At 47.3% G+C, this 25966-nt stretch overlaps 1 protein-coding gene across 9 annotated transcripts in view; it reads left to right on the top strand.

Annotated features, from left to right (window-relative positions):
* The first annotated feature begins 1563 nt into the window (after nucleotides 1–1563).
* Nucleotides 1564–25966, top strand: part of C4H6orf89 (chromosome 4 C6orf89 homolog) — a 45079-nt gene continuing 20676 nt past the window's right edge. Inside the window, exons 1-9 of one of the 9 annotated variants that reach the window (XM_039535786.1) lie at nucleotides 1564–1692; nucleotides 2803–2844; nucleotides 6181–6235; nucleotides 6625–6647; nucleotides 6875–7082; nucleotides 9732–9897; nucleotides 22703–22857; nucleotides 23202–23341; nucleotides 24946–25072. In XM_039535786.1, the coding sequence (XP_039391720.1) occupies nucleotides 6634–6647; nucleotides 6875–7082; nucleotides 9732–9897; nucleotides 22703–22857; nucleotides 23202–23341; nucleotides 24946–25072 (810 nt within the window). In that variant the 5' untranslated portion in view covers nucleotides 1564–1692; nucleotides 2803–2844; nucleotides 6181–6235; nucleotides 6625–6633. Of the gene's footprint in view, nucleotides 1693–2171; nucleotides 2227–2802; nucleotides 2845–3303; nucleotides 3375–6180; nucleotides 6236–6307; nucleotides 6648–6874; nucleotides 7083–9731; nucleotides 9898–22702; nucleotides 22858–23201; nucleotides 23342–24945; nucleotides 25073–25966 lie in introns of those variants that run through there. The other 8 variants (XM_039535789.1, XM_039535790.1, XM_039535785.1 and 5 more) reach the window with 8 other exon arrangements.

Here is a 25966-nt window from a genome sequence, read left to right on the forward strand (position 1 = left end):
AGGAAAATGGGTGAGGCTGAACAGTGACTAGGGAAGGTAAAAATATATTCACGGTAAGGGTACTTAGAGCAAAATATGGAGTGCTCTGGGTAGTCAAGGCAGCTGGGCAGAACTTGGGTGGGGGGAGCTGTCGGGGGCAGAGCAGCAGGGGGGCTGGAACAATTTCTGTAGTGGGCGTGCTAAGAGCCATTGAACCAAACTGTCAACCCTGTATATCATGGAAACCACTTCAAGCCAGGGGGTGCAGCAGCCCCCCTCGCTCCAGTAGTTCCAGCACCCATGCAGAGCAGTCAGGTCGGAGATGTGTGGGTGACAGGGCAATTGGCGAGGGGGTGGGCAGTCTGGCAGAGGGTGGGTCGCTCGGAGTGGCAGGGCAGGGGGAGGCCGTGGGGTGGGTGAGACGGGCACAGTGGGATGGGGCGCAGTGGAGGTGGGGCAGTGGGGCAGCACATATGGGCAGAAGGCATGGTGAGACTGGGGCAGTGGGGTGAGAGGCAGGGCCGGCTCCAGGCCCCAGCACGCCAAGCGCGTGCTTGGGGCGGCATGCCGCGGGGGGCGCTCTGCCGGTCGCCGGGAGGGCGGCAGGCGGCTCTGGTGGACCTCCCGCAGGCGTGCCTGCGGATGCTCCACTGGAGCCGCGGGACCAGCGGACCCTCCGCAGGCACGTCTGCAGGAGGTCCGCAGGAGGTCCACTGGAGCCGCAGGACGGGCAACCGCCAGAGCGCCCCCCGCGGCGTGCCGCCGTGCTTGGGGCGGCGAAATTGCTAGAGCCACCCCTGGTGAGAGGGCACAGGGGGGCAAGGGGCATGGTGGAGCAGGGCAGAGGCTGAGGGACACGGTGGGGCAGAGGGGGGGCAGAGGCCGGGAGTCGCGGTGGGGCAAAGGGTGCGATGGGTGCGGGGCAGAGGTCTGGAGGCGTGGTAGGGCAGAGGGGGCGGGGCAGAGGCCGGGGGCGCGGTGGGGCGGGGCAGTGGGGCAAAGGGGGCAGGGCAGAGGCCGGGAGTCACGGTAGGGCAGAGGGGGCAGAGACCGGGGGTGTGTGGCGGGGCGAGGCAGTGGGGCAGAGGGGGCAGGGCAGAGGCGGGGGGGCGCGGTAGGGCAGAGGGGCGGGGCAGAGGCCGGGGGCGGGCGCGGGGGCGGGGCAGAGGCCGGGAGGCGCGGGGGCGGGGCAGAGGCCGGGGCGCGGTAGGGCAGAGGGCGGTGGGGCGGGGCAGTGGGGCAGAGGGGCGGGGCAGAGGCCGGGAGGCGCGCGGGGCGGGGCAGTGGGGCAGAGAGTGCGGTGGGGCGCGGGGACAGGTCAGTTGGGCAGAGGGGCAGGGGAGAGGCCGGGAGTCGCGGTGGGGGCGGGAAGTAGGGCAGAGAGGGTGGAGCAGAGGTTGGGAGGGGTGGGGCAGTGGGGCGGTGGGGGCGGGGCAGAGGGGGCAGAGGCCGTGGGGGCGCGGCGGGGCGAGGCACTGGGGACGGGGCAGAGGCCGGGGGGGGGCGGTAGGGCAGAGGGGGCGGGGGGGCGGGGCAGTGAGGCAAAGGGCGGGGCAGAGGCGGGGGGCGCGGCCGCGGCGGGCAGGCCCGGGGCAGCCTTGGCGGCGCTGCGCAGCTCCTCGCGCCAGAGTCCCGGCCAATCTGCGGCCTCGGCAGCAGGAAGCAGGAAGCGCCGGGCGGAGGCAGGAGCAGCCGGGCCTGAGCGTGGATGGGGTGAGGGGTACAGGAGGGGAGGGTCACGGGGTAATGGGGCCGAAAGGAGCGGCCCGGGAGGGGTAATGGGGAGGGGTCAGGAGGCAGAGGGGTCATGGGGCAGAGGAGAGGGGAACTGGGGCAGGAGGGGAGCCGAGGGGAAGGTCCTGGGGCAGGAGGGGGGCAGAGGGGAAGGTGGTGGGGTAGAAGGGCAGAGGGGACAGTACTGAGGCAGAGGGGAAGGTCCTGGGGCAGGAGGGGGGCAGAGGGGAAGGTGGTGGGGTAGAAGGGCAGAGGGGACAGTACTAGGGCAGAGGGGAAGGTCCTGGGGCAGGAGGGGTGGGTAATGGGCAGGGGGATGGGGAAGGTGGGTAACGGGACATGGAGAGAGGCAGGAAGGAAGGGGGGGCTCAGAGGGGTGGGGTTACTGGAGGGAAGGAGAGGGCAGGGGGGCAATGGGGATAATGAAGGGGAAGCCTGGGTCGGGGTGGTGAAGGTGCTGGGGGCAGGGCAGAGGGGTGAGCCTGATGGCCCAGGTGCACCTGGCAAGTGGAGGTACAGACAGATTCCCAGGGCACCTTGCCCATTTGCTGCAAATCCCAGTTAGGGAGCCCATGTGCCCTTGCACCAGCTGCTGGGTGTCATAGTTCCCTTTTTACCCCTGCTGCTCTCCAACTGTGGAAAAATGAGAAGTGTGGAGCAGAGAAAAGGCCTTGGCCTTAGTTCAATAACAAACCAACTTGCAAGTGTTTGCGCTTTAGCTCTAGATGAGGGGAAGTGATCCCTTAAAGGGGGTACCCTCAGGCAACGAAGGTCCAAAATTTAAGTATTGTACCAAAATACAAAATTTCAAGCTAACCTGGTGTCAGCAGAAGTAATCTAATTAAGGAACAAATTTTCAAGGCAAATATTTAGGGGTTTTTTTTGTTTGTTTGTTTTTGGCCTTTCAAGTTATTGCTGTCGTGTTTTGCAATCCAGCATGCTATTGCATGAGAGCCAAATGCTGACAAGGGCTCTGATGCTGCAATTGGAGCCCTGCCCCCATGCAAATCCCCATGGTCTTAAACGGGGCTCTGTGCGGATTCAGGTGCAGGATGGGATCTAGCTTTTTTTCCCCTATTGTTCATGCAGAGTGAGGCACAGATGCAAAACCAACAGCATAAATGGTGAAAGGTAAATTTGATTTTTAAAATTTGTTCAGATTTAACAACTTGGGGTCTTATTAGTAATGTAGGTGAGGAAACTTGTCTTTTAAAAAAACAGCCAGGAGTCCGGTGGCACTTTAAAGACTAACAGATTTATTTGGGCATAAGCTTTCGTGGGTAAAAACCCCACTTCTTACCCATGAAAACTTACGCCTAAATAAATCTGTTAGTCTTTAAGGTGCCACTGGACTCCTCATTGTTTTTGTGGATACAGACTAACATGGCTACCCCTTGATACTTGTCTTTTAAAAATTATTTTTAATCCAATAACATCTCTTAAAATAGATTGCCACTTAAGCCCAGATTCTGTAAACACATATGCACACGCTTAACTTTCAGCACGAGCATTCGCATTGAAGTCAATGGGACTGCTCACATGCATGAAGTTGAGCAGATGTTTAAATGTTTGCAGGATTGGAACCTAAGGGCATGATCCTGAATAGAGCCTTGCACCCCAACCCAAACCTGATGGGACCTGGCTACAGGTGTCTGGCCCAGGTCTGGTAATTTCTGATCACCTCTTCCTGCCTGTGGGCTCGGCGCGTTGTTCTACTGTGTGCCTCACTCCTGCTGGCTGCCACATCAATGTGCTATGTATGCTGCAGCTCCTGTGTGCTGACAAGTCACACTCCCTCTCCTGCTGCAGGAGGTGGCCAGATTGCCAGCACCAAGCATAGGGAGTGGGAAGCCCCCACCAGGCTGAGCCCCAAGGATGATGCAGCACTGACACAGGCTCAGGGTGAAATGTCAGGTTTGAGTCTACTTAACACATTCAGGTTGGGTTTAGGTCAGTCGTCCTTCCCTTGGGTTGGGTTCTGGTCCAGCTTTAAAATTAGGCTTGAGCAGACCTCTAATCCTGAAAATAGCTGCATGTGAATCACTTTAATCTCATATATAAATATTTGCAGGATTGGAGCTTTAAACTGTAAATTCTTTAGTTCAGGAACCTTCCCTGCTGCTGTGTTTGTACATCACCTAGCACAATGGGTCCCTGATTCTTCCTGGTTCACTACCATAAAGAAGTACTAAATTATAGTAATAAGAACAGTAAACCTGATGGCTTTCCAATAAAAAAAAAAGGGCCAAAACAAAACTTAGACTGTTATTTCTCTAGTAGGCTTAGCCGAATAAGATATAGATGATTTATTTCCTACATGTATATAGCAACTAAGTAGAAGAGTTAGTCTGTCATTCTTATTTCATAAATCATGTTGCATTGATCTGAAAGTAAATGATGGATATTTTTTAAGACATCGTTTATTTTTAAAACAATGTTAGAAAAGGATTTTATTTTCCAGTAGAGAACACAGATTACTCTTGACTTTTGTTAAGGAAATGTGAAAGGTTTTCAATGGTAGTATGATTTGTAGGTGTCACCTTCAATTATGCTCCCTAATAGTGGATACTCATATAGAGTGGGCTATTCTTATGACATATCTCAGCTTTTTTGACACTGATGAGCTTCTGCTACTAGAGAGAGGAGAAAGATTGCACGATGTGACACTTTCTGTAAGGATATCTGTCGTGAGCTGCTGCATGGAATTGCTGTCAGAAGTTACAAAACAAGTGCTCGATTTTGCAAGCTCTTTGTGTACAGCTCTCATTGAATTCACTGGAATTCTTTATGTGGAGGGCTCGCAGGATTGAGCTTGGCATTTCAGCAAATGATACAAAGAGCTATACAGGAGCTACAGCGAGGCCCAATGACCTTTCAATCCATTTAGTACATCACTTGCGGTTCCAGTGCCAAGGCAACTAGAACAATCATAAAAGTTGAGCAAAGACAGTTTAATTTTCTGCAGATGCTTTGGCTCTTGCTTAGTTCGTGAATCAGTGTATTATATAAATGAAAGAGTCAGTAAAATAATATTGTTATGGAGCCAGCTGTTTGTAAAGCAGCTAGCACACAAGTAGAAAAGGTACCTTTCCTGGAGAGCTTGCACTCTACAATCCAATCTTCCCCATGCTAGCTCCTGGATGTAGGGTGGGATTCACAAAGGGGCTTAGGCTCCTAACTCCCATGAAATCAGTGAGAGTTAGGCACCTAAATATCTATGGGAATCCCACCCAGAATGCTTACTACTCAATGGTGCTACTCATAAAAGTAAGAACTAATTACATCTTGTAGTAAACATTTGCCTGATCAGGTCATAAATAAGCATGAGGAATGGAGAATGGTGTATGACAAGAAGCACAGCAAGCTGGCAGTGTGGTGTAGCATATATCCCATTCCATCTTTTTTAAGATTGCTTGTTAGTGTTTCTGATAGGGCAGGAATGGAGGCTAGAAATGTCATCACTTGGTTCTAGTTAATTGCTAAAGCTGGCAGGCTAGGAAACATTTTCAGATGACTACTTAAAGTACAACCAGATTTCAGATTTGGTTGCCTAACAAGGAAATGTGATTTCTTGAATCTTTTTTTCTTGTGGGGGGAGGATTAGCAAAAATGAGTTGCTATTTAAAATATTTGCTTCACTGAGTTGTGCTGCCCTTTGCGCCCTCAAGGACAAGCTGCCGAATTGATCTGTGGTTTTTAAAATGCCGGATGAGTTGAGCGATTGGTCAGCGAATACATGTGTAATTAGCCATGTACACTGATCTCATAATAATGCTGTAGGGGGTGTATCAGACTGAGCGGAGCCAGAGGAGGAATTTCATGACATCGTGGACAAGCTATCCGCTCCTGCTGTTGGGTGGTGTTGAGAACAAAAGTGAGGCAGGAGCCCTGTTTCTGTTCTCAGCCTGGGGTGAGCCTGAAACAGTCTGCACACCTAGGATTTTCACATGCAGGAAAATACCCTCTGTGCTGGGCTGTATGTGATTAAACTTCCTCTCTCCAAATAGATTTTTGGTTGCCCATGTCTAGTGGATAATAGAATTTTCCAAGCTCAGAATTAAGAGCTAGGGGAAGGTCCTATATCCAGTCCCCTCCCCTCCAGTGCAGGATATTCACAAGTTTTTATGTGACTCTCTAATGATGGAACAATCCGAAAAGGCTTATTTCCTTATGTATTTCTACAGCCCATCCCCATTGTACAGTGCCCAGTACAGTGGAATCCTGATCTATGCATCTGACAAAGTGGGTTTTTTACCCATGAAAGCTTATGTCCAAATACATCTGTTCATCTTTAAGGTGCCACCAGACTCCTTGTTGTTTTTGCCCTCAAAAGCCATGTTGTCTCTTTCTTGTATTTGTGATGAGTCTCTCACTGTAGTACTTGGTTGTATAGAGATGCTATACGCGAATCAGTTTCAAGGAAACGTAAAGGAAGAGCTTTCTACTGGGAACTCTTTTTGCTTGCAGCTAGCAGATGTCGTATTGCCAATACCCAACGATGAGCTGGCCTTGGAATTAAATTGTAAGAATTTGAATAATAAAATCGTGACCCTCCACTCACCCACACGACTTATTTTTAACAAGGAACAGGACAGTGGGACAAGGGATTTAATGAACAAAAGAGGTGTCTGGTTAAAATAAGTGACTCACTAAAGCTATAACAGAAGACAGCTTGGCCAGTGCACATGCTTATTGTCTTCCATAGTGTTGCCAGTGACCTTCAATAAGCAGTACGCTTTATGGGCCAGATCTTCAGTTTGGGTAAATGGATGTAGCTCTATGGATTTCAGTGAAGCTACGCCTGTTTACACCATCTGAGGATCTGGCCTTTTATCTCCATTGTCTGCCTAGTATCTTTATTAAATTCCATGACCCATACGGCTATAGTTTCTTCTTTTTTATGACCCCTAGGAGACGCAGATGCAACAAAGGAGGTTAAGGCTACAGCTAACTGCTCTCAGACGAACTCCCTTGATGTTTGAATGAACTATTGCTTTCTTTTGCGACAACCAGCTTTGTAGCTGTGCTGCCTTCCTTTCTCATTGAACCTTGAGGAAGTGCACCTTTCTGTGGAGGGTGGCCTTGGGCTCGGGAGGGGCGGGGGGTGATGGGGCACTTCTGGAGGTTTCTTGTTGCTTGACTGTGTTCAATCCCCTCACAGGGATTTTTCACTGGTGGCCATGGAGCTTTCTGCCAGCGAACTCAGCATTTATGACAAGCTATCAGAGACCATTGACCTGGTGAGGCAGACTGGACACCAGTGTGGAATGTCAGAAAAAGCCATTGAGAAGTTTGTCAAGCAGCTTTTGGAAAAGAATGAGCCCCAAAGGGGACCCCCCAGGTACCCTCTCTTGATGGCTCTCTACAAGGTAAGCCATCTTTCTGACCTGCAGGGATGGGAGATGTTGACGCTTATTTATACATGCCTTTTGAGGGTTTGACGTTCTTGCTCTACATAATGGCAACTGAAGCTTGTATTTCCCCATGATTAAATAATAAAGGCACAACAGAAAACTATCCCAATAGGAAGGAAGGAAGGAATTAATTGTCCTGTTCTACGTGACACTACTGATTATGGGTTCCACCCTTTAAAAAAGATGTGGGCAATTGGAGAGAATCTACAGGAGAGCAACCAACGTGCTAAAAAGTTTAGAAAACCTGACTTGTGAGGAAAGGGTTAAAAAAAACCAAAACACCTGGGCATGTTTACTCTTGAGAAAAGAAGAGTGAAGGAGTGGACATGATAACAGTCCTCAAATATGTTAAGGGCTGTTATTAAGAGGACAGTGATCAATTGCTCTCCATATATGCAGAAGGTAGGACAAGGAGTAATGGGCTTCATCAGTAGGGATGAAAGGGAGATTTAGGTTAGATATTAGGAAATACTTTCTAACTATAAGAATAGTTAAGCATAAATAGTACGCCTGGGGGAATTCTGCACCCAAAAATTAAAAATTCTGCAAAATTCTGCATATTTTATTTGTTAAAACAACACAATATAATCACTCCGGTTTCAAGTATTTTGGTAATTTATTTCAAAATACCTGTCAACAAGTATGTCAACAATACAGACAACAGCAAGAAAGATTCCCCCAGGAGTAGAGAGTTAAAGAAACCCTTACAACAACCCAGTTCCAGTTGGTGGGGGAGGAGGGGTCTGGAGAGGACTTCTGTGGGGCACACAGACACCAGCATCCCCCTCCCCGAAGAGCCCAGCCGCGGGGCACCCTCTGCCTTGACACTATCACCCCCTTCCCCCACAGATTCCAGCCACAGGGCACCCCTCAGCCCAGGGACCAGCACCCTCCTCCCCGAGAGCCCAGCAGTGGGCACACCCAGACACCAGCACCCTCCTCCCCCTAGAGCCCGGGCACCAGCACTCCCAGAGCCTTTATTACCCCCAACTTCTTAACTGTCCTGCCAGGGGACATGGTGTGGTGCAGCCCAGCCCTTCCTCATCCTTTGCCAGAGCTGGGTCTTCGGGGCCCTCTCCCATCCCTGGGAGAATGAGGATCAAGCAGAGCAAGCAGCCACCAGCCCAGCCAGGCTGGTGCTCCACTTACTGCGAGCTGGACTCTGCAGAATCCAGCAGCTCTGCAGGTCCAATTCTGCGGGGGAAACAGGGAATCCTGCAAAATTCTGCATTGTGCAGTGGCGCAGAATTCCCCCAAGAGTAGAATAGGCTTCCAAGGGAGGTTGTGGAATCCCCTTCTTTGGTGGTTTTAAAGAACAGATGTTGCAGTGCTTGAGGTTATTTGGTCCTGCCTCAGTGCAGGGGGCTGGATTAGATGACCTTGTGAGGTCTCTTCCAGCCCTACATTTCCGTGATTCTATGATTTTCTTGGAGTCTCTCTGACTTTGCTATAACTAGCCACGTTCATATCCCTGCACCCATTCTCCAGTGAGATTGCTTGAAGAAGATATGTTGACTGAGCTTTGGAACTGCCCCCAGTGTGTTGAAAAATGAGTATCTAGGCATCCCCCTCTTAAAGAATGTGGCTGCGCCTCTGAGCTAATGAAGACTCATCACATCAGCACTTTTAGTGGAAACTTTAGTTTCCTAGCGTGATTAATATAGAGAAAGGATGGGACTTGTGGTTAAAGCTCAGGGTAGGGACTCGAGATCTGTGTTGTACTCCTGGCTCTGCCACAGACTCCCCATTGACCTTGCACCTGTCCGCATCTGTTTTCTCATCTGTAAAATGGAGATGCACCCCTCAGGAGGTTTAATGGTGGGAAAGTGCTTTGAGATTCTTGTCGGGAAAGTGCTACATAATTTCAAAGTAGGGGTATTTATTGGGTAGGGGTGGTGGGTAAGGAGACAATTTCCAGTAGGGAGTGGTCAGATATTTGCTACAGTGATGAGAAATTTCCCATTAAAAATACTACTGGATATAATTTTATTGTCCTCTTCTACAACGGATTCTAAAGATTTTTTGTCATCAAAAGTCGTCCTGTTTTGTCTTTCCCAAGAATACACAAATGCTACGTAGTGAGACGGGGGTGTCTTCTGGTTTGTATTCCTAGTTCTGTCAACTCACTGTGATTTCTTTGGGGCTTATTTTGGCTGATTGTACCAATGAAGTAACTTCACCGGAGTGTTTTGAGACTTGGTTAATGCTTGCAAGGTGCTTTGAAATCCTTGCATAAAAGATGCTGTGGAAGCGCAAAATATCTGATTAGAGACTAGGAGTCTAGAACTGTTCATGGAGATCCCTGGCTTTTCTGATGGAGAATGTTAGTACTTAAGTGTTAAAAACAACCCCTCATGTCTGCAGATGTTTGTTTAAATACCAATTATCTTCATTCTTGTACAGCTCCAGTGGACGGAACTGAATGAGAAGTCTATACCTGTATGTGACTAGCATTGCTGTTTAAACGAGGTGTCTCAGTGGAAGTTAAAACACACGCAGCTCAGACACTAGAACCCTTCTTCATACCTGGATGGAGAAAGTTTCCATTCTGAAGACGTCTCCTTCTTTCAGTGTAATTAATCACTTTCCTGTTTTCTCTCACAGGGCCTGCTTACCCTGGGCTTAATCTTGCTAACTGTGTACTTCGTGATGCAGCCGTATAGCCCTTCGCCACCTGAAACCACGCTCTCCAAGTCCCATACCTGGGGCTTCCTCGTCGGTCACATCCGGCTGCTGTCTTTGCCTATTGCCAAGAAGTACATGCTGGAGAGTAAGGAAATAATTTCTTTGCTGTTGCTTAACAGATGTAGTGAGGCCGGAAAGACAGTTGACTCCGAGTTGAATAGTAACTACACACGCCTGCTGAATGTTTCACTTTCCACCAAACTAATAACACTTTACTGTGATTGCACCAGTCTTGTTTCTAGCACCGTATTTACATGCAATTTGTTTTATCAGTAGCCAGAGCATGAAGTTAGCCTGAATAAGATTCCCACAAGCAGTTTACAGTGTGTAGATCTGGGCTGGGGTGTATCTTCTGTATTAACTTTTTATATCAAATCCTTCTCTTCTTCTAGTACCAAAGGTCTTGGTGGAGAAGTTCACTTTCCCTCTACCAGCATATAAAAACAGTGTCCTTGCTTGAAGTGGCTCAGTAAGGTACTCAGATGTTGCAGTGATAGATGGATTTTCCTGTAAATGCTGCCTCTTCATTCTTGGTTAAGCAAGTGGGAGGTAGCTTTGTAAATCGAAGACCCTGTTGTTTGTGAATAGAGGTTTGAAATGCCAGCCTGCAGGTCTGATTGGTTTAGGGATAGGCAAGCTTTGCCCATTAGTGTGTTGGGAGGAGACTCTGGGATTAGTAACTGCAGCTTTTGTACATCTAGAACTCTTGGGGAAGTCAATGGCAGTTCCATGCATGGGATAGCTAGAGCATTGAATCCCTGAGTAGGTTTGTCAGTATCACAGTGATGAACACAGTGTAAATGCCTGGATAGACATAATAGGAACGGAAAAGTTTGCGCTAAGTTCTCGTTTCCATTCTAAGTCAATTTCCACCAACCCAGTGGGACCGTGGTTGGGCAGTATGTAGGGCCCTGGGGTAGTTTTGATAAATCCCTCCTCCAGACCCAGTAATGGCAATAAAGTTTTCAGTTATTCTAACTGAGAAGGTGGTGCGATAGTGATCGTCTTGCCGCCCATTGTAAAGCAAAGGCTCAAGTTCTTGCCCTGAGTTGGTTTATATTTAGCGTCAGCGGTTCATTGTGTTAGAGTTCCATTATCTGGCTTTGAACTTCCTGTATTCGCTAAAAAGGACCCTCCGAAATGCCAGCTCCATTCTGCCTTTTTGCTGAGTGTCTCTCTCTGTTCCGTTGACATAAACACTAGACGGGCTATTGATTGAATCCCAAGTGGGTGGGTCATGGTATCCCTCGTTCATTTCCTAGCTTGCAAATTGGGATTTCATGGGCAAAAAAACAGAGGTGAAGGAGAGGCCTCTGATTCCACGCTGGCATTGGTAGCCTGCTTATCTAACTCTCCCTACGGGTACTTGTAAAAATGTCCTTCTTGCCAGTAAAATGTGTCTCAGCTTCTCTGTTGGAAAGAGAAACACAGCAGATAGTTCTAGGCTTTGAGTTTTTTTTAACTTGATCTAGTTAATAAAATGCCAAAATACTTTTTAAACACTTTCAGATGCTTCAGTTTGTATGTACGTGGTTGTCTTGAGCGGGGAAAAGGACAGTAAGGTTTCCTGACACTGTGGGAAATATCTATGAAGGAGGTGAAGTCCCAATTCAGCTTCTGTTGAAGTCAATGAGCATCTTCCTATTGAGTTCAGTGGGAGCCAGATCAGCCTTTTTATGTTGGGGTGAATGGTATGAGATGGAAAGGCATCCTATAGGAATAGGGAAAGCCAGGGACTCTGGGAAGTTGGGAGAAGAAGTTGTTAAAAAATTTTAAATACTGTAACTTTGCATGGATTTTAAGGCTATTCTAGATGGAAAACCCACCAACCTAACTGGCACTATCGCGGACTGCGTCAGTATAAAGGCAAGGGGCTGCCAGGCGTCTGGGAGTGCTGCGAGGATGTATGATAAGGATTGTGAGCCCCTCATACTATGGTAATAGGGGGGCCATACAAGCACCTAGTCAAAATAGATAGGTACTTTTCCCAGGGGCATGTGGAACTGATACATGGTAATGGACGGGATATAAATAGCTTGACAGACTGACCAGCTGGTTCTCATAAGGTTCCTTCCCCACTCCCACCACCCGCCCCTGCCCGCCACTGCATACTTCTGATATTTTTATTCTCATTTCAATGGGAATTTAGATGCCAGATTGACAGCTATGGATAGCTGAACCCTTCTCAACAGAACAGGTGCAGCCTGGGCTGCATCAGCTCAAGCCTCCTTCACGCAGCCTGCTTGCCTGCCACACACCTGCCCTGGAAGGAGCCGCTCTAGGGGCAAGTGGATAATCCACTATCAGTGACCCACTAGTGGTGTTCTTTGTGATGTGGGTTCCTGAGAAATGGCCTGAGACCCAGTTCGCCAAACTCATTTCACACAAGTCCTCAAACAACCTTCAGATTGTTGTTGTATTACTGCGGTCCCAGGAGTCCGAGTCATGGGCCAGGACCCCATTGTGCTAGGTGCTGTCCAAACACAGAACACAAAGCTAGTCTCTGCCCCAGGAAGCCCACCCGGGGATGTTAATAACTTTCAGTCACAACTCAGGCTGGATTTAAGCCAGCGAACTTGAGGGAGAAGGTTCCATTGCCCGTTTGCGATCTCCTGAGCTGCCCAGCTCACCGCAACAACTTTCTCTTTGGACGCTTATTTTCTGCTTCACATTTTGGTCGCATACTAAAATGAAAAGAATAGTAAATATGTTCCACCCTCTTCATTTCCCATAGGAGCCCTCAAGTTGTCCCTGAATCACTTGGACACAACAAAGGGTTGTTGTGTGTGTGTGTGTGTGTATTTAAATTTTCAGTGGGTTGGAACTTTATTCTCAAATCTTTCTGCCCCCCAAATTGTTAATGAAAACCTCAAGGATTATATCCTTTTCCGAATGGTGTTTATGCTAATATTACCTGCTATCGGGTCCACTAAATGCTCCACTCAACATGCTTTGCAACTGCATTTTATTTGATGTGAAGGCAGCCACCCCGAGGTGAAACAAACAAGTCCTGCATCATTGCTCCTGTGGTAAAATAATCTTCCTTGGTGTTTCTGCCATGAAATTGAAAGAAATGCTCGTGTTGTCAGGAGGAGCTACCCTTATCTAGGGCCTGATCCTGACTGAGCATCCTCTACCCTGATTGAAATCAATGGGATCTGCAGGTGCTCAGCACTTCTGAAAATCAGGCCTAAGACGTCTCATGCTGGGCACACAAAAACTGCAGCATATAAGATCAGACACTGCTTGTGAAAACGTTAGCCCACGTGACTGCCCAGACCACAGAGGGGAGTAGGTGTTGGAGGTGAGATTAGAATTTGGAAGTTCCTGGTTCCCAGTCCTATGCTCAGACTACCAGGCCACCTAGATCGGAGGAGTCTAAAAATGTGTTCAAATAGAATATGCATGAAACTGATCAGAAATTAGCCTTGCCACAGTTGTCACGTTTAAGCAACAAAATGTAACTGAAGTGTGGTTGTAATGTTGCAGATCTCCTCTCTGGTGCTGTTGAGTGCTAAGTGTGGGACAGATCACAGAGGGAGTGGTTAGCTGGCCCTGAACAGCTGGGAGAAATACAACAGCAATGTTTGTCTTTTGGCTGGCCACCTCCAGTTTGGCTGCCAACCATGTTCCAGCTTCCTTGCGAGCTTAACCCTTTCCAGAGCAGCCTTTGCTGGGCCAGCCACCCACAGATGTCTGTGTCTATGGGATTTATATGGCCCTGATTACTGTAACATCAGAGCACCTCACAATCTTTAACATATTTGTCCTCACAGCCCCCTGTGAGATAGGGCAGTGCTATCATTATCCCATTTTACAGACGGAGGACTGAGGTGTTGAGGGTATATCAATACTACAAGGGCTACAGCATTGTAGCACTGACTCTAGCGTAGACACTTGATACAGCACTGAAAGGGGATTTTCCGTAAATCCATCCCCTTCGAGAGGCAGTAACTAGGTTGACGATGCCATGTGATAAAACGACCTAGTAGCATTTACACCAAGACTTAGGTCAGCTTAACTATGTCTCTCAGGCATGAATTTTTCTGGTGGAGCAGGAACCGAACCTGGGTCTCCCATGCCAGCGCCCTGACCACTGGACCATCCTTTCTACCATCAACCACAAACCTTGGTGAGAGACAGATGATGATTTTTGTTCGCTTCCCAGCAAAAAGCACTTCTGCCTAATGGGGCACTCGGCTTTTGCACCGACTTCGCTATGCCCCAGGGCTCCCTCTGAATCCTGTTGCTGCTGCAAGCTCATGAGACATAATAGCAGACACATGTGTTGGCTCATGTTTTTAAAAATAAAAAAGGAAAAGAAAAAGTCAGGCTGGCTTTGCAGTAAAGGGTGGTGTAGAGACTTCGTATTTTTCAGCTTTACTTTGGCCCTCATTCAAGCAGTGGGATTGTTTATTTGAAATAGCTGACGGTAAACTAACTCCTCATTATTTCGGTATTGTGCAATGCAGAAAACTTGCTATATTTTTGCATTTGGAAGACTCCAGTATCTCTCCTGTTCCCTGGCTCCCTCTGTCCTTGTAAGTTTGTTAGCAGAGGTTTCTGGGGGAAGCACTGATGTGCTACACCTGTGAATGATACCTGCCTCTCAGGGCTATTGTGAAGCTTCATGTGTGTGTTGTGATCCTTGGATGGAAGCAGCTATAGAATTGCAAAGTGGTGGTGCAATTTTCCTGTCCGAGTTGTGCTGGGAGTCGGCGTTGTGTATGCTGCCTTACAGGGCATCTGCTCATAGCTGGAGGTGCAGGGTGGAGTGGATTTCTTAAAGCGTTTTGCAGCCAACCAGAACTTTTATCTTTCAACGAACAGATTAGTTGCTGCAGAATTGCCCTGCTTATTCTGATCACTTGTTTACATGAATTGTGAATCCGACCATTCAAATGAAGTTGGAGATTTTATTTCCCCATTTTCAGATGGATCAGAAGGATTATTCAATCCCTGTAGCTATGAGTGAAAGATGTTCTTTGGCCAGCCACTTGCCCATTGGTGACATAGACCCACTTGACCCATGAGACATAGACCCATTTGATCCAGAACAAACCGTAGGCTATTTTGTTAGCAGATTTCCCTTGGTAGATGCTTCCCACCAGCTTTGAAGGGAGTTAAGCTATATCCAAATTACCCAGAGGTAGGGATGAGGATTGTGAGCGCTAGGCAGCAGCCATCTCTTTGTTCTGTTTGTACAGTGCCTAGCAGATGGGGTCTGGGTCCATGTCTGGGTCCCTTAGGTGCTACCGCAATATAAAACAGAACCTGGCGCACATGGGGAGGGGTTCCCTTAGGTGGACACATTCCCCCCCCCCCCAATAAAAAATCCTGGCACATGCCCAGGGGAATGGGAACAGGGCTCAGACACCCCCTGGCAGGCTAGCTCCTCCCATACCCCTGCTCACATGAGGGGTGCAGTGAGAGGGGCTCAGACACCACTAGAGAAGTAGGGGACCCCCAGGTCCCGGCACACACAGAAGGGGAGAATGTGGGGCTGACAGGCAACTCTGCCCCCATTCTCCCTTAGTTCCTCTGACACTCACCCTCTTGTCCCCTTCCCAGTGTCCCTCCTTCGACCCCTCCAACCTCCCCAGAATCCTCCCTCCCCTGCCAGCAAGCTTTACGAGTCTCATTTCTTTACTTTGATTACATTCCCCCGAAATGAACCCCCTGTCCCCGACACAGCCAGATTTTAGCAATGTGCTTTCCCACCCTTCCCAGATTTCTGGCTGAGATGAGACTTGACCTGATGCTGGCTGGGTAAGTTCTTCGGGATCAAAGGCTTACTACTTAGCCCCTCAAGCTATCCAGCTGCCGTGAAAGTTTTCCATCTACAAATCCTGTTAGCCTCGCTGTCTGCACATGCTCGGTGATCTGTTTGGTGCTTGACCCTTACTCCAGAGCCCAATGGGAGAGCCAAATTCTTGCTAATAACATTCTGAATTTTGTTCCCCCACCAAGGGCTAGTGGCTACCATGTGCTCTGGGGGTAGCCCTCAAGCAAGTGAGACCCTTGTGTTAGGATCAGATCCAAGGTTTGATCCCTAGGTCTAGGCAAAAAAACATTGGCAGAATATACCTTTTCAGAAGCTGTTTATTTGGGGTGAGGGAGCTGTATCTTTGGAACCCTTTGGTCAAGTGACCTCAAATTTGAATCACTACCCATACCCCGCATCGCCACGAAGCATCTGGATTTTAGAGCACTAAGAAGAGCCTTTCATAGAATCATAGACTATCAGGGTTGGAAGGGACCTCAGGTCGTCATCTAGTCCAACCCCCTGCTCAAAGCAGGACCAAACCCCAGATGGATTTTTGCCCCAAATCCCTAAATGTCCCCCTCAAGGATTGAGCTCACAACCCTGGGTTTAGCAGGCCAATGCTCAAACCACTGAGCTATCCCTCCCTCTCCTTTGTTTAAACAGAAATGACCTCTCATTCTTAACTGTAGTGCAGCTAGTGCTGCATTGTAATAATAAACACTCCTGTGAAAATAGGCCTTTCTGAACTCATCTGATGTCTACTGCACCAACGTGGTCTCATTCTGACTTTATGTTATAAATGACTGAGTTAATTTTTAGCCTAGTTTAAAAATCATTTTATTTATGGAGGAAGGATGGTCCTTGTAGCAAAGATGTGATTTCCTGTCCTGGCTTGGCCACTGTCTTGCTGTGTGATTTTGAGCAAATCGCTTCATCTCCATGCTCTTAGTTTCCACAGCTGTAAAATAGGGATGATCATTGCTTCCTTCCTCAGACTAAATTGCATTAATTAATTAATATTTGTAAAGTGCTTTGAGATTCTTAGGTAGCAGACTTTTCAGAGAATCGTATTAGAGGATCTTATGTAGTGCTTGTCATTCCGATGGATCCCAAAGCACTTTGCAAGCTGAATCATTGGGTATAGGATGTACAAACCGCAGTAGAGATAGCAGAAAAAAAATATACACAATACAAATGGACGAGTGAGCCACACGAGGGGGCGTAGAGGTTAGAAGTTGGCAGTGGTACTAATGTGGCCGTTGGCTGGTCGTGTCTCAGAGGCAAGCACAGATGGGAGATGAGACGACGATGACTCTGGAATGGAGGCTAAAGGCAGTTAAGTGCTGTCAGGGCTGGCTAGAGGAACTGAGAGCCTTTGTTTAGCCGTGCTCAATCTTGGCCCAGAAATGGGGTGCCTAGCAACACCAAGATGAGGCCTGCATCCTTCCTCAGATTTAATGAAGCTGTTGTTTAACTCTGTAGTTTGTCCAGATAAAGGATTCTGGTCATAAGCATGAAGACAGGTTTCTGTGACTTTGGCCACATATTCTTTTGCTGTCATGGCAATAGTGGTTCATTTAGAACAGAGACCTCACTTTTAGGTTAAGGGCTCCGTTCTGTAAATCCCTACTTCCAGAAGGGCTTGTTAAACTAGCAGAAAATGTCATAACAAGCTCCCGTGGCTGAAAGTTGAAGCAACTGGAAACATGGAGTGCATTTGTAACAGTTAGAGCTGTTACAAATAATTGGAATAATTAGGGATGCAGTTGGAGTCTTCATCCCTTGCCGTCTTTAAATCAAGATCAGATGTCTTCCCAAAGGATCTGTTCTAGCTCAGTGGCAAGTTATTGGGCTCAGTGCAGGAATTAAAAATCCTCTGCAGGAGGACACACTAGATGACCATAATGGCTCTTTTGGCCTTAAAATCTGGGGAAATAGCCCCTTTTTCTTGTGATATCTTCCATTGACGTCCATAAAAGTACTTGTGAAAAAGGCCTGAAAATGTGAGTAAGGAGTTCTTCGGTCTCAAGCAATCACCAGAAATTGGAGACCCTTTCAGAAATTTGTTAGACTGTTCAAAATATTCCCCGTTGTGCAGGGGTCTCATTAAAGCCATTTTGAAAGGCCTGTGGTTTAAGCAGCTGTGTAACAGTACGCAGATGTTGTTATGGAAGGATCAGCAGATGTCCATCTCAATTGCATCTAGTGCACCTAAAATCTGAATAGATAAATCACCCACTGGCTCTCAAAGCAACAGGATAGACGAGTCATTTTGCCATGCTTGTAGGGGTCCACCTGAAGCCTGAATTTGCCTTTGAATAGTGTTGGGTTAAAATTAGTCACGCTTATTCCACAGCTGATTGGAACCCAGATCTCTGAGGCTTATTTGTCGACCCACCCAGATTTCCACTGCTCTGGTACTTTCTGACAATGCAGCTCACATCCTGTGAGGAGGCTGCAGCATTGGGTGGTGGTTATTGAAAACTGACCAGCACAATAGACTTAGAAGGAAAAAAAACAAAAATTGAGCACACAGACCCAGCACTCTTTAAGGGCCTGATCCAAAGCACATTGAAATCAATGAAAAGACTCCTGTGGAACCAGGATCAGGTGGGTTTAGTGCTGTTACTGGTTAAGACTTCCTAGGACTTGTTCAGAGAGAGGAGGCAGGAAACCCAGAAGAAAATGTCTGAAATAGGTTGGGAGGCTTCTTTGCTTGACTGTCTCACTGCCGTGTCTGCTTGGTGCAGGGAGTTCTTTTCCATTCAGCATGAATGATGGTGGCCGTCCCTTTCTCTAAATGTAGAATCTAGAACAGTGACTGCAAAAAAGCTGGGACTTGATCTAAAGCCCATTGAAGTCACTGGGCGTCTTCCCACTGCCTTTGGAGCAGGTTTTCCGATGCAGAGAACTCATCTTCGGTCTACCTAGTAAACTGCCACTAATTTGCCTAAAGGAGCTTTTCTGAGTCTTGGGTGCTTTGTGGCCCTTGTGGAAGCTTGTAGAGGCCAATCGGCTCTGAGGTTAGCCAGTGAACTGTCAGCTCTTAAAGTTTTGATACACGTAAAACGTTGCATTTTGAAGCACTTAAGTATCTGAGCTCTAAGCTGCCTTTGCTTCCACAAGCATAACGTTTTCAGCAGAGTCAGGGGCTGCCCCTAGCTCTCCGCATCATGACACTACAGAACTTTACAGGGTCCCTGAACTAGATTTCTGGCCTTGTCTCTCAGCCTGCTGCTGCTGACTGATGTTAAACCACAACACGGCGCCTTGACCAAGGAGAACAAGTTGGTACTGGGGCCTCGCTCTTTCCGTGTGAGTGGGCCGCCGTTGACTTCACTGGGGTTCTACACAGGCACAAGGGTGGACCCGGGCAGATCCAATTGCAGGAGCAGTGCCCAAGCTTGTTAAGAACCTTTTAGTTTCCAGTCCAGCTGTGCTGCACACAAGCCCTTATTGGCTTCGGCATTCATGTGCATCTGCAGGTTTAAAGACCGTTGCATTCCTCGGTGAGGAGAGGGCCAAATACTGAGACATTATGTAGAAGCAGCAAAGAATCCTGTGGCACCTTATAGACTAACAGATGTTTTGCAGCATGAGCTTTCGTGGGTGAATACCCACTTCTTCGGATGCAAGCAGACATTATGTGGAAATGTAAAAGGGTGGGGCGGTCATTTTAAACCGATTATAATTTGAACTACTTGTTCTGTCATGGAAATGTTGACCCAAAATCCCTCTTACATTAATTACAGTAACATTCAAAAAGAAGTTGTTACTGCATCTGTGTGTTTGCATTAGCAGTAGCATATAAGAGCCCCATTGCGCTAGGTGCTGTACAACTACAGAACGAAAAGACAGTCGGTGCCCTGGAGACCTAAGTTTAAGACGAGACAGATGGTGGATACCACATGCAGACAGGGGAGAGTGATGTGAGAATGAGGCAATATTGGTCAGAATGATAGGCTGGGGTCACCACACAGCAGTTGCCTTCCTGTGAAAAGCAAGAGGGCTGTATAAAATATAGCAGAGGAGGGAAGTGTAGTTGCAGCTGGACCGTTGCCTCTGCAATGTACATGTGTAGTAGGACATATCAATACAACAGCCACTCCCACTCGTCCCAGGAATAATTACGCACGCATGCAGCTTTAAGTTTGCAATGGAGCTTGATATAATCGCAGCCTGACAGTAACAGTCTGTCCTTTTTGTATGAAGGTGCATTCTCCTGTTAAATCTACAAACAGATCACACACCCAGTGCGCTTCACTCAAAAAACCTCAATGATCCCCCAGGGTGGCTGGACAGAGTGATAATCTGAAAGGAATGTAGGAGTCTAATCGAAATGGAGAACAAATACTTTGTGAAGTGCCTGTTCTAATCCCTTGTGTGCTCTTACAGGCGTGTTGTCCTCCCATCTACATGCAGTCTACGAGCCTTTCATCACTCCCTCCCTTCTAAGCAAGGCCTGGCCCTCCTCTCCGGTCACAATTCTCATGCAGGTCACATGCATTCTGATGCGCAGACTAACACCCTCAACAATAAATCTAAAAGATTAATTAAAAACAAACCAACCCAGCCCCGCTGGCAGCACTGGGAATACATCTCAGATGCTCTCTAGATGGCTTATTCGTGGCAAAAATAAATAACCTCTTCCATCGGGCATTTGAGAATGCAAATATCCCGTGCTAATTCAAAAGAGAAATTGGGCTCTGGACTGGAGAGCTGATTAACATACAATCATGCAGACTACTGCGCTCTCGTCTCGTATAGAATTTCAGCAGACCGATTGGCTACAACACCCTAGGACAGTGTTTAGAGGCTTTCACAATAAACAGATTATTTTAATGTTCCTTGCTTTATTGTGAATTGCCATTGTCTAGTCCCAAGATATGTTTTATTGTTCTCTGCCCATGCTAATGGCGACCGCAGTTACTCCAATGAGATCGTTCAGGTCTTTGTTTCCCATCAGCGACCAGATGGGTTTTTAAATTCACACTCCCTACTGCTGACAAAACAAAGATTTTCCTTTTTTCTTTTGTAAGCCGGGAGGATGGGAACAGCACATTGAAGTGGCTGCTTCTGTCTGTTAAAACATCATGCATGCGGAGGGGTGGAATTGACCTTTTGCTGGGAATAAAAATGTTACACTTTCATATCTTTTTACCCAATAACTGTGTTTTCCAGTGAGAAACAGGAATTCTATCCTGATCCTTCTTAGTCCATATATCAGCAGTCCATATATCAGCAGTAATATGTAAGGCACTGTTCAAGCCTTACAGATTCACACATAATAAAGAATTGTAGCCTGGGACCTGCATAAATTAAAAAAAAAAAATCGTTCCAAATAACCCTCTCATATTGTTATCCCTCAATGAACCTTAAACCTCCTTAACTGTTGGAAAGGAGGGGAGCTAAGGTAGGGGAAATAAATCTAATGCTTTCCCATCGTATGATGCCCACCAGATATAACCTGTTACATATAATAACTCCAATGTTCATTCACATTTGGGAGCTGCTTATTTTTAATGATTTTAGTATTAAAAAAGTCTCCAATCGTTTGGGTGCATGTTCTGTAGAAACACTTAAGCTATGAGCTTCAAAGCCATCTGAAGGATTTGGGCACCCAGTTCCTGGCCATCCAAACCCTCCAGGTGACTTGGAAAATCACAGCTTAAAGGCCCTTATGGCATGTCCGGATTAAAGCGTAGACACTATAAGCCCATACCTGGGACCCCAGCTGCTGGAGTTACATGAGATGAGAATCTCAGCGTTCATTACAAATGTTTCCAGCCCTCTTGGATGCAAAGAAAAACTTGAAAAGGTGATCTGAGTATTGCTAATGTTGGTCTGAGTCTGCAGGTGGCATGAAACAGTAGCTCCAAGAGACTTGCTCCATTTGGCTTCTCTCTGAAATGTGCTAGCACCCTAAGGAGGGGGCAGGGCCGCAGGCTGGGAGCAGGTCAATGAGGGTATCATGTGAGCTGTGTGTAGGGCTCTGTTTTGCTTTAACTCAGCCCTGCCTGCTCTTGCAGTCTGAGGTGTGTGGGACATCCCCTGCACCCACGTGGAGCGCTGTTGACTTCACTGGGACTCCATGAAGGTATAAATAAGGGTCTACCTGTACAGATCAGATTGTATAATCAGGACCGTAGCTTTTACCAGGAGAGACCCTGATCCTACAATTTACATATGTGGACCCCTGAACACTGAGGTCAATGGGGCATTAATCATTACCTCTTCTGTGCCCATTTATCCATCCAAAGTATCTATTGGGTTTCCGGGTAGCCATCCAAAGTAACTCGGATCATCCCTGTAACTCAGACTCCTTTCTGGCAGGGATCGGCTAAGAGTTCAGCACCCAAACTGATCTTTTAAAAAAAATTACATAACCAGATAGAAATAAAAATGTTGACGATTTAAAAGAATACATTTCAGCAGAGTGTCTATCTTGTTTAAATCCAAACCATTCCCTTGCCAGCCCTGCAACCAAGTCCTAGCGGCACTGTGCTACTGTATAATTGAAACTGGCCTAGGGACACAAGCAGAGCCTGCGCAAGCTGAGTGCCAGGTAAAAAGCAAATAGGCAGCTGAGGTTGTGAAAAGCGAATGATTTTGATAGTCTAAGGTGCTGGTAATGATACCAGTAAGGACATTTTTAACCTGATGACTTAGTTTTGTCTTCTGGATGTCTTTTAAATGGAAGAGCAATCCAAATATTTTCTTTGTGGATTTGTTTCAGTTTAGTCACACAATAATAAAAGCCCATCAGATTTCCCCAGACTTCTGTAGTAATGGCATAATCTAGCCCGCATGCCTCACAGATTTACAGACAAATGGAATTTCCATAAAGCTCTTCCATGCACAGCCCCAGGACCCTGTCTCCAGAAACATCAATTCACTGCCTTCTCTAACCCCAAAGGAAAAAGAGTCTATTAAAAGCAACATTGATTACTCCAACAAAGCTTGCCTGATTAATTATTCTTAATAGCTTATAAACCTTAGACGCCATCAGTAACCTGACAATATTTTGTGTTGGGTTTAGAGATAACGAGTTTATAATCTGGACTCCGTTACCTTTCCATTTGACTCATCCTGATATAAAGCTTGGTGTTTCTTTTTCCTCCAGAGTGCCATGACTGGTGGGAACTTGATTGCAGGCAGAATGGTTCTGAGATTCCTGCCAACTGCTCTTGCTGCGCTGCCATTCAAAGCCTCCAAGTAGTGACTGACCTAGGACAATTATCAGAAAACCTTCAGAGGCCTCAGCCCCTCTTAATCAAGGTAAGGCATATGTTTTTAACGCCAGAAGGGAGGGTTGTGATCATATAGTCTAACCACCTGCATAACACAGATCAGAGGACCACTCCCCATGTTATCTGCATTAAGTCCATCATTTCTGTTTGAGCTACAGCAACTCTTATAGAAAGACATCTAGTCTTGGAGACTTAAAGTGACTGATATCCCACCACATCCCTAGGTGAATTGTTCCAATGGTTAATTGCTCTCCCTGTTAAAATGCAAAGCCCAGATGGCCGCCCCTGTTTGATGTGATGCCAGGAAGTGGAAATGGGAGAGAAAATAGGCCAGGTTAACGCTGCTGATCTTTCTCTTTTGCTGTTATTAAGACAGGGCAGCATCTGTCTTACGATGAACTGAAGCATTTTCAGTCCCAGTACCCGGAATTGACAGAGATCACAATAGAAGAGAATTCAGCTGAACTCTGGCGCTGCCTTCCAAGACAGATGTTTCCATTTGCCTTCCCCTGGTGAGTTGAGACAAAACACATGGAAATTGCACACCACCCTTTTCCAGGGGTGTCCAAGCTTTGCCCAGTTCAGAAACGTATTGACGACTTCTCAGAAGCCTGAGAGTTACACCTGATTGGCAAAGACAAGATAGGAGCAGAATTTAGCCCACCTTTGCTCCTAATGGAAATGCAGTCCATGGAGACTGCTGGCCTGTATGTGGAATGCTCCATCCTGAGCCACGTGGAAGGCTGCTCTGATCAAGTTGCAGCATTGCATCCTGGGACTTTGTGTGCTGTTCCTCACAGTAAAGATCAGGCTGAACTTGGGTCACATGGTACAGTTTCTTGGGCATAATCTGATCTCAGTCTGAAGGAAACCATCTGTGTTCCAGATATAACTGTGTGGAGTCTTGAAGTGTGATGGGGGCCTCAGATTGTGTTAACCATGTCTGTGAGCTGTGCTAAAGCGCTACACTTGTCCAAGGCTTTGACACAGTACAGGATCATGATATGGTCCCATCTAGGGGCAACACCATATTTTTACAAACACCTTTCCACTCTGCTTATCCAGACTTCATAGAATCAGAGAATATCTGGGTTGGAAGGGACCTCAGGTCATCTAGCCCAACCCCCTGCTCAAAGCAGGACTAATCCTCAGACAGATTTTTGCCCCAGATCCCTAAATGGCCCCCTTAAGGATTGAACTCACAACCCTGGGTTTAGCAGGCCAATGCTCAAACCACTGAGCTATCCCTCCCCCCAAGGTCATGGGACCTTTCTCAGAGAGGGGCAGAGGAAGGGAGTGTGAGCAAGCTCAGGGAAGGGTGTGATGCGTCTATGCTTTGGTTAATGCTTAGTGGGGTTCTTTTTGCAGAAAACACAGTGCTCCTTATCGGTCAAGAGTGATGTTATAATGAGTGATTTGGCTGCAGGCTACAGAAGGATTAATCATGTTAGTCCACCAGGCAGAGATTTAAAAATAACACCCCCACTCTGCCAAACTATCTTATCCTCGCTGGCCTAGTGAATAGACTTGGATACCCTAAACCTTACATGTGTGGTTTCAGTAGGTCTGAACTCATGGACTGTCTTTTTGTTCTGTGTTTGTACAGCACCTAGTGCAATGGCCCAGGACTGCTACTCCTAGGCGCTACCACTACACAGATAGATAGTTAATAATAATGCAAGGTGGCATCTCCTTATTTTGATGATGATTTTATTTGATTAACGATTTAGAACAGCTTTTTCTAAGGAATCCCCTTCCCTACCTTCCCTTAGACATCTCCGATGAAGAATGAAGCCTTTTCCCCCCGACTCATCATATCCTATCTCCTGTTCAAAGATGCATCACTGTGTAAGGGAATGGTGTGACCAGGGCACAGGCCGAGGAGCTGGGGAATCATAAAATCTAATCCCAACTCGGACAGTGACTCTGTGGGAGCAAGAGCCTACACCTGGCTGTGCCTCGGTTTCCCCATCTATAAAATGGGACTAATAATAATATGTAGCTGCCAACCTCACGAGTGTCGGGGATACATGTTTGTGAAGACCTTTGTCATTGGACAGAGGCTATATAAGTGCTAAGTATTATCATAAAGTGATTTTTTAAAAATGTTTTATAGGTACAAAGCCCTGAATAAAACTCAGATTCTCCAGGAACTTTTCCCTGCCTTTTCTTTGCTGGCGTTCCCAAAGGCAATCTCCCTGGAAAGCTGCTTTCTCATTCGCAACCCAGAGTTAGGGAATAAGGTGAGAAATCCATCACGGGGATGCTGTCCTCTTTTGTGTAAGTACGTGACTGGCTTTGACACAGGGAAGTCACCCATGGGCAGAGAGTCAGTGTAAGGCCTGTGCACCACATATACCAGGACGTGTTCACATGTGGCTTGGGCTGTACGCTGGTGCTCTGCACGGGAATAAATTTCACCCAATTTTTGCCATCAATTGCTTTTCCTAAGCGCACTGGGAAATGGAGATTCTTGTCTGATGATTAAAGCATGGGGAAAGCAAGTTGGGATGGCTGGGTTTTGTTCCTGCTTCTGTCCTGCCTCACTTTGACTTTGGGGGCCAGTCATTTGACTGCTCCATGCCTCAGTTTCCCTATCTGTAAGATAAGGATCTGACTTGGGGTCTGTCTACCCTGTAGTTAAAAACCTGCGGCTGGCCTGTGCCAGCTGCTTCAATTGCAGTGTAGGCGTTCAGGCTCGCCCTGGAGCCCAGGCTCTAGGATCCTAAAGGGGAGAGGGTCCCAGAGCTTGGCCTGCAGCCCAAGCCCAAATGTCTACACCACAGTGAAACAGCCGCAAGCCTGAGTCAGCCGGCACGGGCCAGCTGGAAGTGTCTAATTGCAGTGTAGACACACCCATAGCTACTTAGGAGGAGGATTGTGAAGTTGGGTTAATGCAGTAGCTCCCAACCATTTTTTTGTTGGCACAGATCAGGGATGGGTGCTCCTGGGCACATCCCCTCACTCTAGGCCTCTGCCCCATTCTCTCTCCCACCTCTGGGCCCATTTTTCCTCCTTTTCGTCTTGTTTGTTTTTCTTTGAGTGCGGAGGAGTGGTGGGGCTGTGCTGCTTTGTATACCTGAACAGGGGGCATCAGCAGCCTTCAGGGTCTTGGGCTTGGTATGCTTTCACATTGA

The sequence above is a fragment of the Mauremys reevesii genome, linkage group 4 (assembly GCF_016161935.1).
Source record: "Mauremys reevesii isolate NIE-2019 linkage group 4, ASM1616193v1, whole genome shotgun sequence".
In the NCBI taxonomy this organism is placed as follows: Eukaryota; Metazoa; Chordata; order Testudines; family Geoemydidae; genus Mauremys; species Mauremys reevesii.